This window comes from Dromaius novaehollandiae, chromosome 2 (genome assembly GCF_036370855.1).
Source record: "Dromaius novaehollandiae isolate bDroNov1 chromosome 2, bDroNov1.hap1, whole genome shotgun sequence".
NCBI lineage: Eukaryota > Metazoa > Chordata > Aves > Casuariiformes > Dromaiidae > Dromaius > Dromaius novaehollandiae.
Window position 1 is genome coordinate 145,019,905 of NC_088099.1, and position 15,128 is coordinate 145,035,032.

Consider the following 15,128-nt stretch of genomic DNA (forward strand, 5'->3'; position numbering starts at 1 on the left):
CCCATGTAATTCTGCCAAGTTCCTACCTTACTAGCCCAAATGTTTTGCTCCCTTTTAAGGAGGTTTTTTTAGTTGTTATTTTCCCCAGGAAAGCTTAAGTGAGTAAATCAAAACTAACAGAACAAATGGATGAAGCCACAGCTTAGAAAGAAACCTAGTGTCTGAAATCTCTGCAAAGAAACTACGCAGGAAACACAAATAAACGTTACATGACAGAGGCAAGAATTTATGTGAACGACTACAAGACTATGGATCCCGCCCACCAACTCTTGCAACCTGGCAGTGAGGAATGAATAATTTGGCCGTCAGATTTTGGCCCTGATTTGAAGGAGTTAAATTCCCAGGCTGCCCTTTCGGAGCAGGGTGGGGCATGGGGGAAGGCAGTAAAAAAGAAAAGGCACCTGAATGCCCGGGGAGGGAGCAGCAAAGCCCGCTGGAAAACCGGCTTCCTTCTCCTATGCTTCTTGCCACGAACACTCCCAAAGTGAGTGTGCGCTCCCACCCACCTCTCCTGCCAGCCCTGTGGCCCTGCTCCTGCAGCCACCCCGGTGGAGGCCTGAGGGTGGGCGATGGGCACCCTCCCCATGTGGCACCCAGCCGCTGGGAATGTGACCTTCGGAAGCCCCAGCACCGGGAACGGGCCCCTCTCTGGCCCCTGGTACCGCGCCGTCAAGGTAAGCACCGGCCCCGCAGCCCTGCGGCAGGACTCAGACACACGTGGGCTCCGGGAGAGCAATGGAGCGGGTGTCAAAATTTCAGTTTCTCTGCTCTCCTTTCTCCCCTTTGCTGCTTACACCTGCTCCCTCCTCGCCAGCCTCCCCATCCCTCGGCCCGGGCCTCCCGTGCTGCCCCCAGCATCGCTCCCTGGAGCCAGCAGCCCTTTTGGGTCAGTAACGGGGAAAAGTGCGGCACTGCCATGTGCTAGAGCATTGCTGGTTTTTGTCATCTGTGTTTTCATTGTTGTCAGTGCTGACAGTGTATTTGGTATTTGGGAGACTGGAAAACAGAAATTAAAGTGGCCTCCGCGAACTAACAAGTAGAAGCATCTGCTAACAATAAAAATGAATTGGAGGCTGATTAAACTCTTTACCTCTTCCCTGCTTTTTGCTTCACCAGCTAGAAGGCATTGGAGGATACTCAACAGTCTTGTTTTTCGCTGCGTAAGAAGCAAACCACTTTTTTACAATGCAAAGCATTGGTATAAATTGTGCAGAAAATGGCTTGTAACTAACTGCTCTTTCTGCAAATGGCCCAGGAGCAAGTCATAATTCTGGGAAGGTCCCCAAAACTTTCCCCTCTGGATTCTGCATCCACTACTGGGCAGATATCTAGATGGCAGGAGACATTTCTCAGGTCCCTGTTCTCAGAGGACAGGGGAAAAGTGCATTGCTGCCCTGGTGTCCCTGGGCAGGGGGACTCCTGCTGCTCCCTTGCTGGCTGACAGCCAGCGGCAATGCTTCTCTGGGGCCAGAGCCATGGTCTCCTATGGGAGACACGGCCAGAGGGGTATCATGTCCCGGGGCTGGGAGCACGCACTGAGCTGCAGGAAGAAGCCTTAGTGCAGGAAACACCCATCTGCACTTGAGAGTGGAGTTATGGGTTTGCATGCAAAACATCCTGGCCCTGCTCCTGTACTTTTTCAGATGGTTGTGTGAAGATTGCCATTTTTTAAGCCTGGCAGTTTTCTGGGGAGATTTGAACTGTTTTTTGGCATTGCTTGGGTACCAGCAGGTGAGGCTTTGATTTTCTGTGCTTTGGTTTCCTTGTAAAAGTGAGGCTTTGGAGGAGGTAATGCATAACTATGGGTTGTGTATTGTGGTCAGCCTTCATTTTTCCAAGAGTTAACTTCTTTTGTGCACCCTCATTTTCACATTTTACTTTTTTGGAGGTATCAGAAACCATTTCCTCCTTCCATTCCTGGAAAATGGACAGTCCTGGCTGTGTTAGAGGATCAGCCCAGGTTCAAGTCTGCATGCAGAGGCTCTTTGTCTCCCCCTTTCCCTGAGGTCTTTTCTTCCTCTCCTTGATTTGGTTTTGAAGAAGACCCCTGTGTCTTCTAGATCTAACAGGGATGATACCAGCACCAGTTCTTATCTGCCTGGAAACATCCCAGGAAAGCTGAGGGGAATTGCTTCTGGGGGGGAGTATTTTCCAGTCTCTCTAGCCCCATGAACCATCAGGAGGTGAAAGACTGAGCTCCCCTTTAAACAGCAGCTGGGCATTGGCTCAGCTGCCTGACCATAGCTGCCCAGGGCCACCTGGGCACCTGAGACATCCGTGTGGGCCTGGCAGATCTGACACAGGCATTGGGGGAAACCCATGGCAGTAGACTGAGCCCTAAGGGACATCTGTAAACAGGGAGCTCGCTGGAAGGAGTGAAAGCACCTGTGTCCACATGGTTGTGTATCGTCATGCCTCCTAGTGCTGGCATTACATTTTTTTTCAATTTTTTATCAGGGTTATTCTCCTGCCAGGTCTCTGATCAGGCTAATTGGTGCTGGCTGCTGGCATGAGGGTAGCAGGGTGAATGTGGTGGAACAAAGGCTGGAGGCAGGACTCTCCTTGGCATCACTGAGGATTTAGCTTGGTTGATGCTGCTCGAGGAAATGCACATCTGAAATCCAGCAAAACAGGATCCTGCGCTCTGACAGCCTTCCCTGACCAAGCCCCACCTTATGTGTTGTGGGACATTAATATGTTCAATGATGTTGTAAAATCTGCTGTAATATGCACTTAGTTACCTGAAGCATTTCCTCACAAACTAATATTACTGTAATATTTTGGGTCTGATGGAGTAATGAACATAAGAAGCTGCCACACATGGATCTGGTCTGCTTAACAGAAAGTATATGTAATTGTTTCAGTTTAATCCTTTTTTATTTCCCTCGGCACTTCTCAAATGTTGTTTATTTATTTGCAATATGGTTGTTTATGGGCAAAAAACATTTTGCAAGTTTAGCTGAGGTTAGTAACTACAGTATTACTCTTGTTTTGACTTTGTATCAGGGAAGGAGAAAAGAGCTGGGTGGGAATAATCAATAAAAGCTCAGATGTAACAATTCTTCCATAATTCAGTATTTCACATGGCTGTTGTTGTGTATAGTCACTGTGTGTGGTTGTTAAAGTGTGGAAGCTGAGCCAGAGGGGGAAATTCATTTTACTTCTGCCTCTTTTTCCTCCTTTGCCTGTCCCTTAATAAACTCAGAGTTATTACTGGCTGCCCAGACCCTCATCTCGAGAGACTGTTTTATTTCATAGGCCGTGGTAATAAATCATTTCATTTCTATCCTTAAGGTTTAAAATGTTGACAGCTCCTTCAGATAAATCTATGGCCTTATGTTCCATGACAATATATCATGGCCTGTCACAGGCCTTTCGCGCAGGTGGAGAGTATGTGCGGCGAGGAAACCTGATCCTTCATGTGGTCTAATCAGCAGTCAGTGTGAGGCTAATATCAGGTGCAATGAGAAATCCCATGGATTAAACACATCATTGTGAGGTCTTTCTACGCTGCCTTCTACTGTATACATGAAATGTAGATTTCACGTAGAGCACCACAATGAAGGCTTTAGCTCATTCTGTCAAGATGAAAGTCTTCAGTGCTTCAGCTGGCCCCACTTTGCAAAGGGCTCGATGCTGCCATGCAACGTCTATGGATGCAAAGCCTCAGCAGCATGAGGGCATGGTTTGATCCTGGTTTCTTCTGGTGGCACAGTCCCTGCTGATGCTCCTGCTGCCACGGGGTGCTGCTGCTGTTGGGCTGTGAGGGACCCAGTGCGTGAGGGCAAGGAGCTGCCACCATGGAGAAGAAGGTTATTTCTCCATTTCCCTCAGCTGAGGAAGCACTCCCACACACAGTGAAGACCTCTTCAACTGGCACTACTGCCAGAGAAAACGGTCATCACATCCCATAAACTTTCACAAGGAGAAGCTCTAGAGCAAGTTGAGGTGTCCACAGAAATGGGGGTAGGAGCCACAAGGGTGGCATGGCCCTTCCAAGTGAGGCAGCTTTCCCCTGCAAGCAGTTACCACCACATATTGTCAGACTACTAAAACATGAAAGGAAAATGGTGCAAAATCTCCTGGTTTTTTTCTCACTTCAAGTGATTTTTTTTAAATGCCCTTTTCCTGGTCTCCGTAGGGTCCTTCATGCTGCAACCTGCTCCCTGAGGGACTGCGGATGTTAGCTGTTTCAGGTTAATCGTAGAGCAGTCCCCAAGCATGGGAAGGGTAAAGACAAACATGCCTTTGCTGCTGTCCTCATTTGCAAAGACTGTAGTGGAAAGTTATCCTCCCTCCCCTAGCTCCTTATTCCAAAATTGTTCATTGAAAGCAAACAAGGGTATGAAAACATAACTCTTCTTCACCATATATATATAACCTCCTTGTACTTTACCTGTCAAATTTCAAAAGGACAGAGTATTTCAGTTTCCTTTATGGTATGAAGTGGATGTATATGGGGCAAAAATGCATAGGATTTCCTTAGGTGGGAAATGTATACTATTTTCAGCCCTGATAAATCAAAAGTTGGGAAATGGATATTTGTTCATCCTTTAGAAAACACCTTTTTTGAATCAGTCATAGGGAATCCAAAAAGCAAATATTACATCGAAAAAAACAAAGCTTATAATGAATAAGCATTGCAAACAGTTGCTGTCAGTGCTGATACATGCTCTTCTAATGTTGTTGCCACTGTTGGGAATTCACTGCTCAGTCCCTGTTTCATTAAGCTCTGCTAGAAGGGGAAGTGTTGCTCTGGATCATAAATGCAGGACTGTCAGCCGGGCCAGCTTTCCACCCAATCTTTCAGGCTCTGCCAGAGCTGTAGGTCTGATCTGCTGCGGGCTGTGCTCTGTTTAGCTTTAGTGTGAGTGAGAAGCTGACAAGAGAAAGCAAAATAAAGCACAGGTTAGAAAGGATCATCCATATCTCCTATACAGCCTTCCTGTATCCATTCTGCTGTGTCAAACATCAATTGTACCTGCAGATGTAAAGATCGATATTATCATAGAGCTTATACAGACTGCAGCCTCCAGGTTAAAGAAAAATCAGCTGCTACATGGTAACTTACTCATTACAAAGATAAGGGAAATAATTATAGGAAACCTTACCCCTTGTCTGCCTCCCTTGTGATGTACCATAGGCATGTTTGTATCAGTGCGACTTTCAAATTCCTTAGGGAAATGTAGCTTTTCCCCCTCACTCTTTCCATCACTGTAAGCAGAGTAGAAGTGAGCTGTGAAGCTGGTTATACCTCTTACTATAGAGGCCGTAAGGATGGCACGGCCGGTGTGGGAGTGATGCCGTGGCAGGAAAAGCAGCACGAGGACTGGTGGCAGCCTGAGGAGTGACCCATTTGTCTGGTTCATACTGATGACTAGTCTGGGTCCCCAAACCATTTAATTCCTGGGTGCTGTGTTACTGGCAGGCCTCCATCACCCTACCTGAGTTTCTCACACCCAGGCTGGAAGGAGCTGGGGGTTGGAGGGTGGTTTCCCCCAAAGCCCAGTGTGGCTGCACTGGGGGCAGCCGTGGGGGACAAGGCACAGCCTGCCCTTTGGGGCAGCAAACTGACTCAGCTGCATGTTTTGGGCTCTGGGCGCACAGACCCAAAGTGAGTGGTACCGTTGGAAGTGCCCATCCTCCAGCCCTTCTGGACATTTTTGTCTCCTCAGACTTGCTGGCAGGGCTGCTTGAACGAGTGCTTTCTAGCCTGACAGCTAACAGGAGCTGGTGAGCAAAGCCCTTTTATTTCAGCTGCTGAATCACCACTCATTTTGATGGGAGCTGGCTTGGTGGTGTTCTCCTGAACAGCCGAGACATGGGAAACAACTGCCCGCGCCGCACAGGGGCTGTGGTGAGCACCAGCTCTGCTGAGGGCCCGTCCCCTAACTACCCCTGGCTTATTTTCTCCAAATCTCAGACTGTTTTCAATGTTTTTTTCTGCCCTACTTTGGTGAAATGAGTTTGTTTTTCAGTTTCTCTGAGGACTTGTGCGTTTGGTTTTTTTTTAATGATTAATATGACAGTGAGTGAAATGGAGGCTTTTTAATTATGCTAATTTGGTTTAAGAGGTTTGCAAATGCTAATTTGGAAATTTCTAGGCAGTAATGAGCACTATAAATCTTTCCATTTGTCAGGAAGTGGGAGGCGCAGAAGGCAAGAGCGAGGAAACTTGAGGCACAAATTTAACATATTCTGCCTAATGCAGAATTAGTTCTGCTTTGGATTGCTTCAAAATGCTATTTTTTCAGAAAGTGTGTCAGACATCCAGCTTAGCCATTGTAGTGCTTGAAACATAGGCACTTGGCATCAGCACAACGATGCAGAGCAGCAAGATTAGATTTGCTATAGGGCCAGCAGAGGAGAGTGAGTGCTCCTCTCCCCTTAGTTGGCACTGAGCAGGAAACACCAGGAATGGGACAAGTCTGAACTGCTGCCCTGGGCTGGAGCGTGGGTGCCTGGCTCAGCGCGGGGCTTTGGGCCCTCTCTCTGCTTAGGGCTTGGAACATCAAGTCTTCCACTATGGATAGGCACCAAGCCACACAGCACAGCTGGAGAAGGAATATGTGTCTTTGACCGCGGGGTTATAGAGGAGGTTAATTCTTTGGCAGAGCAGTCTTGTGTTTCAAACTAAGAGTGATGGAGGCACAGGGCTGGAAAGGCAGCCAGCGAGTAGGAGCCACTTGATGAGGGTTAAGGCAGCCAATGTGAAGGGTGAGGTTCTAGTCCCAGGTGCCTGGACTTTCTGGGTGTGGTGGATTACACACTGCTGGGGTACAGGAAAAATCCTGAACCAATCCAGAAACCCCCCAGGGCAGTAGAAACTGGAGCTGGGGCTCCTCTGTCCTGCCTGGGTCTCCAGACCTCCAGGAACCAAGGACATGTTCCCTGCTCTCCTCCCTGTCTCCCCTCTTTCATTCTTGCCTGTGCAATGGTCCAGTTTCAACAGGAAGGACAGGCCCATAGCCTTGTATGGAGGACATAGCGCAGGCTCAGGGGAGTGTGGAACTAAGTATCTCACAACCTAATTAAATACTCCACCCTCTAGACTACTCTGTAAACAGTAAGCTTTACATTAAAGTGCCCATGGCTGCTGTGTTGATTTTGGTGTCTCCCAACTTTGCCTTGGAGTTACAAGGTGACTGACTGCTTAGGCAAACACCCGTTTGCAAGTGAGATTTCATGAGGTGACTGAGTTGATGTTAACTGCCACCAGAAGGGGTGGTGTTGCTCCCGTTCTCATTCTGTACTCCTACTGTTTCGCTTGTCCCAGTGCTCATTTGACTTCTTGATGGGGCAGTTCAGCTAACTAAGCTGACTGGAAAATACTCACTTATTTAATTTTTTAAATAAAAGTTGTCCTGCGCATAAAATCTCTCCTGTGACATTATGGCCCCTTATGATTTTTGTGATCCAAAGTGTAGGAACCAGTACGGCTGTGTCTTTTGGGTTAGGTGCTTCAAGGGAGAAGTCTTTCTCTACTGCTCTTTGAAGCCGATGTGTGATCTTCCTCCTCCAATGCTCTGGAAGGCTGTTTTGGCATCTAAAAGAGGATATCTGAATTTTATCCTTACACATCTCCAGCAGTCTAGTGGGTCTGATTAACTCCTGTTTGAAGGAATCAAAAGAATACCAATGGCTCAAGTAGAAATTAGACCAAACTCAAAAAGCAGGGTTTTAGAAATACAAGAAAACACTAGAATATGCACTTTGGTCATAAGGGCCGTGAGAGACCTGCGGCTAAGCTAATAAAAGAAGGCTGTGATTATTCCGTTTGGAGTTTTGGTGACACGAATAAAGTGTTATGCTCATGTTTACAATGTCACCACAGATCGTCCCAGAGGAATAACATTTGTTAATGTGCACAGTTGGGAGGTATGCCTTCCATTCTGTGACTAATCTGGACTTTGAAACATACTGCCAGAAGCTTCAAACGGCAGCCAGTCAGTGTGCGAATCAGCGCCAGGCCTGAAGCAGAGATCTAAAGACAGGTGGCAGTGACATTTGCGGAGGAGTACGCTCAAAAGTAAATAATCAATATCTAACCAAGCAGATGTGCACTGCTTAACGTGAGGTTACACCAGTGTAACTCCGTTCTCTTCTGTGATAGGTAATGGCTTATTTACATCACCCAGGCTAGAAGCTTTGCCCTTGTTTGGTGATATACAACGTTTTGCCCACAATGGGCAAATGATGGGATTTTGGAATTGTGATAAAGAGAAATCACGAGATTTTTGAAGTTTAACTCTTGAATGAGGCGTGCAGTGACTTTCTGGCTATATCCCCCTTTGTGTCCTTATGAGTTCTGCAAAAACAGTCCTGTGATGCAGAGGCCTATGGGATACTGGCCCACAGTGCTAAGTGCAAGGTTTGGAGGAAATTCCTCTAAATGTGGAAGCAGTGACTCACAGTGAAGTAAACGCTGGCTCTTTGGACATGGCTACTCCATGCTGGCTGAGGTAAAGCAGTAACATAGAAGTAAATCTCCTCTTGTAGACAAACCTAACTCTTGCTGACATTTAATCATCTTGAAGTGAATCAACTTTATGAGAGCTCAAATCTACACCAGAGTGTAAGCTAACATGTCCGATGATGTAACTGTTCTCCTGCTCAAAACAAAGTCATTTTGCCAGCTGATACGTATTGCACTTGAAGCCTTTTTCTTTAACAGTCAAAGATATCTCCACTGGAAGGAGGTTATCATGAAAATTAAACCAAAATATGGGCTTTGTGTACATAAAAGACATGTCCCCCGATAGTTAAGTGCCAATTAAAAGCAGTTTAACATTTTTGTGTTTCATCTTGGGAGTAAATGGATCCTGACTCCATTTAATTTGCTTTATGACTTTGAATTGCTCTTTCTTAATGTTTTCCTTCCTTTTTTTTTGTTTGTTTAGGGTTTTTTTCCTCTTCTGTTTTGGACTTGTTGTCACTAGACCCTTGTATTTATTGACTTCTAATGACATTAATCTCTTTGCTTTGTTTCTCTCTTTTCCTGTGACAATCTGTTGCTCCCTGCAGTGACTGAGGCAACACGAATATTATTATCCAGTGTATGTGTTATTAAGCAGCAATGACTCAGTCATCAGTTCAAGATGACAGGCAGCAAAGCCAATGGTGTCTGCAGAAGGCTCAGTCAAGCAAAGAATAGCAGCTTTCATCTGATCAGGATGCTAGCTGCATCTCTTGACCATGGATCAGGGATTACTAGGACAAACTAAAGAGGTGTGTGCGGTTTACAAGACCATAAACATGATAGCACCTGACTCAGTAAAAGGATGCTCAATTCCCATTCATTATTTTTATTCCTAGAAGGAAACAGAGAGAATTTATCTTCATAGCACCTGGCTCCATAGTACTCCTTGTCAGGCAGGAGCTCTGTTACTATTACATCTCCTACTAAGATTAAAATTCCAGAAGAAAGCCAGCATATTCTATGTTTGGAGAACTCACAAAAGCTATACTTGCTGAAAGATCCATAATACTCAAAACTGGGGAAAAAATACTTGTTTTTTCTTTGTTTGATCTAAGTGCAGCAAAGAACATGAAAAGGTGAAAAAGGTACCTAGAACAAATTATTCAGCTAAACTGATTTCTGCAGTGGAAGGCAACTGTGTAATAGATGTTCTGGATTCCTGTGAACTAGACACCTACTCTGTATGTCAGCACTCACCTTGAACTACACAATCCTTTAAATCAGGTTACAGTTTGTAGTCAAAGATCAAAAAGCACAAGTGTAATGTGTCACAGGAAGACACCAGGGAAAAAGAAGGCCATTGCCTGTATCTCAGGCCCCAGCAATAAATTTGCATACAAATTACAGTAGAAGAACCCATCATTTCTCTGAAGAGGTTATTGGCTAATCAGTTTATGAGCCCCAGATGTGCATCTTAAAGTTTTGGTCCAGTAGCATTTGTAAATTAAAAAGCATCTGTTTGTGCGTGTGTGCATCCACACATATCTGCGTGAATAGTTCAGCACAAGACCTATTGTTTTTAACATCATCACTGATAATCTAACAGTTGTTTATATCAAAATGAATGATGTTGCTAACCAGAAGGTTCTCCGTTTTGCAGTCCAGTCATTTTTTTGCATTACAAACTATCTGTAATTGATTAATGCTCTCTGTGGAAATGAAGCTGGGAGAGCCAAGTGCGTAAGGTGCAGAAAGGAAAGCAAGAAACTAATGCACAACACCCCTGCTCTGTAGGAACAGCTGACTGGAAGAGCCTTTGGGCTGTTCCTTCCCTTATCATATGATCATATAATTCTTTTCACTGAGGGATCAAACGTCATCCTAAATGCAGCTGGATTTTCTTTTTTTTTGCCCCCCCCCTGTTGTTACTCCTCTTAGAAGCTGTTCTGAAATGTCACTGGCTTGGAAGTCTTCTTGTTTCCAGCCTACATTTACCCCTGGCCTGGGCATGTGACAGCAGGGTTCGACAACTGAGCTGCTGCATGTTTGCTGGGGTAGTGACGTGGGGAAGAGTTTTTGTGCATGTCGAAGGAAGGGTTAGTTACAGACTAGATGCGAAACAAGCCTTCCTTCACTGGAAAGTGGTGTGGGAGAAGCACGTGCTGGGAAAGGCACGTCATTTCCCTGCTCCTCTCAGCTTATTAAGGGAGACTTTTATATAAAAGTTCTTTTCAGAATTTGGTAAATAATGTATTAAGTTGGCTACATTACTGTCAGGGCTTTGTGTATCCAATTTAAGTGGAATTTGAAATAGCTCATTTGTACTCCAGAAAGGCTTTTACTGCAACAACAAAAGGGAATGAGCTAGGCATGTTTTGTTTAGAGGCATGTTTGTGCGTTCGCGCAGCCCCAGCCATCTCTCCAACGGTGCTCTGAGCCTTGTCCTGCAACCCAACATAACATTTAACAGCTTAAATCACTGTTGTTCAGACAGCTCCCTTGGAGCTTGCTGACGGTTCTGGCCGTGGGCAGAGCAAGCGCTGTCTCCGGGGGCCAGATGCAGGGCGCTCCAGCTCCCCACGAGCCCCGTGTCTCCTTCGTGGTGGGACCTGCTGCCTCGCTGGCTCTTGATTTAGGCGTCCAGGGAGCCGCGTGAGGCTGAGAGAGGAGCTGCGCAGCCTCTCTGAATGTGAGCCAGGCTACAGCTTCTGGGAGTTAATGTTCACAGGCTTTTAGGGGTCCAGCTCGTACCCCTGGAACCAGATGGGGCTGAACTGGACCACGCAGAAAGCCTGCTCCCGGCTGGCATTAGAGGAGGCTCGCCGAGCGGACCGGCCCTCTCGTGAGACAGTGCTGGTCAGGCGACGCTGGCTTGCCTCCTTGGTTCTCCTGAGGGAGACTGGCAAAAGTTTAAAAATCCTGTTGTTGCTTTTCTGGGCATGTAATTGCTATAGCTGCCACAGGGATTTTATGTGATGGCCCTTGAGAAAATCTTTCTATTAAGATGTTATCAACTATGATCACAATTTTTAGAGCCTTTGTTATGCAGTCATTGGAAAGGTTTTTATTTGCAAGCTAACAGACAGTGTTAAAAACATGAAATGTGCTGTGATTATGCAGCAAAATATCCCAGGCTATTCATTTGAGAAACAGCATAAAAATGCAGCCTCCTTCCCCATTCTCCCATTTATTTCTAATTCTGAGATTTGATTTCTGAAGATAAGAAAAGGAAATTTAAGAGATGGGAGGTTTGGCTGTAACTCTTTGAAAAGGAAAAATCTTATTATTCATAATCCTTGTCAACATTATAGTAAGTAGATATGTTTATATATATGACCTTGGAGAGCATATCATAAGTTACTTTAGTACATTTTACAATCCATATTCTTCATCTCTGTTTGGTACCCATTATAAACATTCCATAAAGTATTCAGAGACTGATAAATATAAATAAGATCTCATGAAAATGATTTAAAGCACAGGGCTGAATAGAAGGGGCCCACTGCCATAGTTTCTATATCCTTCGAAGTTCCCCCACCCGTTTTATACCTTACCATGCTCTTCTTCCAGCCTATATAGTTTGTCTCTTTTCCAGAGAAAAAGGCATATTCGAAATCTGTGAGCTAATGGAAAATAAAAGCTAGTACATTAAAGGCAAGAGGCTGTAATATTTATGAGTTTGGCACTTTATCAGCCGTGGTTTGGGATCCAACCAGGTCACTTGTAACCAACCTGGTAACTGTCCCGTCTCCCATCTCCATGCAAATTTACCCTGAGTTCATTACCAAGCTCTCCTCTCTCCTTCTGTTCCTGACACACATTGTGCCAAACTTTTTAATTCTTTCCTTCTTGCATATCAAACAATGTCCTTTGTCTTTTATGTCACAATGTATTTTCATTGCATGTGTCAACATTGATAATTGCTCTTTCACTATTATTTCAGGTCTCCTTCAGTGCTTCATGTGAGCCTGAACCATATGAATATACAAATTGCACTATGAAAAACCATTGAAACAAGGACCTTGTTTTCTTTATACATCTGTAAAGCACTGAGTACAGCTAGAGCTCTATAAATAATAATAGCTAAATGATAAGCCTCTCCTAATTCCACATGGTGTCTTTTTCAAAAATATGTTTTTTGTTAAGTACTCTGAATTCCTCTTACTTCAGAGTTAACTCAGAATTGGAAATCTAGGAGGCATTTTTTTCCCCAAAGACTATTTTCTTATAAGATCCATAGATATCTGGCAAAATACTAATTACTGGAAACGAACTGTAGTTTTTGAAGCAGTATAGGTCATTGCATTTGTTAAAAACACTTCTAGATCACAAAAAAATGCAGAAATAAAGAAAAACAGGAGGAATGATTTAACTACCCTTGATGAGTGAGCTGACAACATATATTAGAAGCATTTTTTTTCTATTCATCAGTTTAACTTACAGCAGTAGAAAGTTTCCATAAATAATGGCCATATACCTTTTTTTTTCAATGCAAACAAGTTAATCTTTCTAAGTTTTCATTTCACAGTCCTGGCAAAGCTGCAGTTCAATGTGCATTAAGAAAACATACATGCAGGATGTGTAAATTAGATCTCACTGTGTAACTGAGTCTCTGATGCAGATTTTAGTCTGCAGGGGTAAATTTATCAGAATTAGTGCCAAAAATTTACATTTGAGCCTGGTTCTCATTTACCATAAGCTCCTTGCTTGGACAATAAAAAGAGACCTTGCATGTAAAAAGCTCTTTTAAAACATTGCCAGAGTGATGTGAAAAGGTGTTAGGGTAAATAAGCATCAGATCCTGCGTGAGTGCTTGAAGCAGAACAGCAAGCAGCAAACTGTCACTCATTTATTTTGGATAGCAATACATTGCCACCTGACTAGGCAAATGGATGCGCTCTGAGTAATGGCTCAAACCTTCCTCGCCCACACGTGGGCTTGTCCAAGAGCCTCGCACAGCCGGGGTGGGGGGGTCGCTGGTCCATGGACTGTGGAGGGTCCATGCTCTGGTCAAAGCGACCCATTCCCTCGGGTCTGCAGGAACGGACCGCCGGCTTCAGCTTTCACTGGACCAAGATGAGTCTGGGCCTTCTTGAACACAGTCACCCCAGGCAGCCACCTGTATGGTCACGTCCAGTTGGCCACCCTCATCACCAGCAAACAGTGTGGAGTCACCATTTTAAAACCCTCACTGCAGCTTGTGAATTTTTATCCTCCTTCGATGTTAAACATTGGCAGGTGGCTTATAAAGAACATAATGCTAATGGTGTATATTTGGGGAGGGCTATTTTAAACTTGGAGCAGTGCCTTGCTGGCCTCACAAATAGTTGTTTTAATGCAAATGAGGCAGTGGGGAGCAGGAACCGGAGAATAGGAGGTGAGGGAAGGCTTTCCTTAAGGTGGCTTTGTCACTGAGGAAAGTGTCTGCTGATCCATAGCCTCCACCCGTGGTTTGTCCACTTGGAGACTGTCTAGAAGAAGCTGCAAAGCTGGCAAATGACTTTCATAGCTTGTTTGAAACCAAATTAAGGTGTACGAAATCAAATTCCTGTAGTGGTTCTTTACCTTCTGGAAAGCTTAGGGCAGGATGTTTCTGTGGTGAGCCTTGGGGTCGATGAAAACCCAAGGGAAGTTCTCCCTTGAAATCTGGAGTCTGACAAAGCGGCCTGGAGGTTCACACATGTTTTGGAGACAAACAGAGTTGCATTTTATGCCAATAACTTGAGTGTTTCAAACTTTTCACTGTAGAAGTACTTAATTAACTGAAGTAGTGCCATGGCTCTGAAATTGCATCTGTAGCTGAGTTAGCTTGTGGAGGTTGCCTCAGACTTGTGTGTGAGAAGTCCTGTAGTGCTGTTAATGATATCACAACTGGCTATCACAACTGGAAACTCTGAGTTCAGAGAATATCATGTTTATTCTTTATAAAACTGGCTGCTCCACCTCTCCAGTCTTCTAGGCTCTGAAGAATGTCGAAGGGCAGATGCAGCACACATAATGAAGCCTTTTCCATCATAAGACAGGAGCAGAAGGATCCTGGTGGCCTTCAGGGCAATACAGCAACCATTTTAGTTTGATAGGTAATCTATCTTATGTTGTGGGTCATCTTTCATTCATGCAAGGTTTTACTAGCCTGAGATATGGTACCTTACATTTTCTCTCCTGCTTTGAGCACTACTGTATATGATAGCTCTTGTACATTAGAAAATGCCTGCTGGTTTAAGATGCATTTTGATTTGTGAAGCTTGCAATCTCATTTTCCTCCTTCCTGCCTTTTGGCTTCCTTCTGTTTTCTTTAACATTTGTGTGTCTGAGTACGAACTTGTACAAGAAAAGTTTGCCATGTTGTAGTTGCATGGTGTTATGGTACTTTCATCTCATCTCCCCGAATGGATCCATGTGATATTTGACCTCCTTAGTGCACTGTACTCTGCTTTTAATCTTTAGGCTTCTGTCCAGCTCTGAATTTAAAAGTATAGTGCTAGGACCATATTAACCAGAGCTCATTAACACACGTCAGTCCAGAGCAGTCAATGCAGTATATATGCCAACAGCAATGCTCAGGTGAAACATGTGGTCATTACGATGAGATGATCTGAGCAATAAGGTTAAGTTTTGAGTCCATCCTGTCACTATGAATTTGCCTTGATCATACACACACTGGGTTGCTGAAGTTAAACTCAAGGGATTGTCACTTCAGCAGTTAAAC

The 15,128-nt window shown here is 44.6% G+C and overlaps 1 protein-coding gene across 1 annotated transcript in view; it reads left to right on the forward strand.

Moving 5' to 3' along the window:
• Positions 1-394: 394 nt before the first annotated feature.
• NIPAL2 (NIPA like domain containing 2) overlaps positions 395-15,128 on the forward strand; it is a 55,147-nt gene continuing 40,413 nt past the window's right edge. Inside the window, exon 1 of the mRNA XM_026099805.2 lies at positions 395-674. Within this exon, the coding sequence (XP_025955590.1) occupies positions 570-674 (105 nt within the window). The 5' untranslated portion in view covers positions 395-569. The remainder of the gene's footprint in view (positions 675-15,128) is intronic.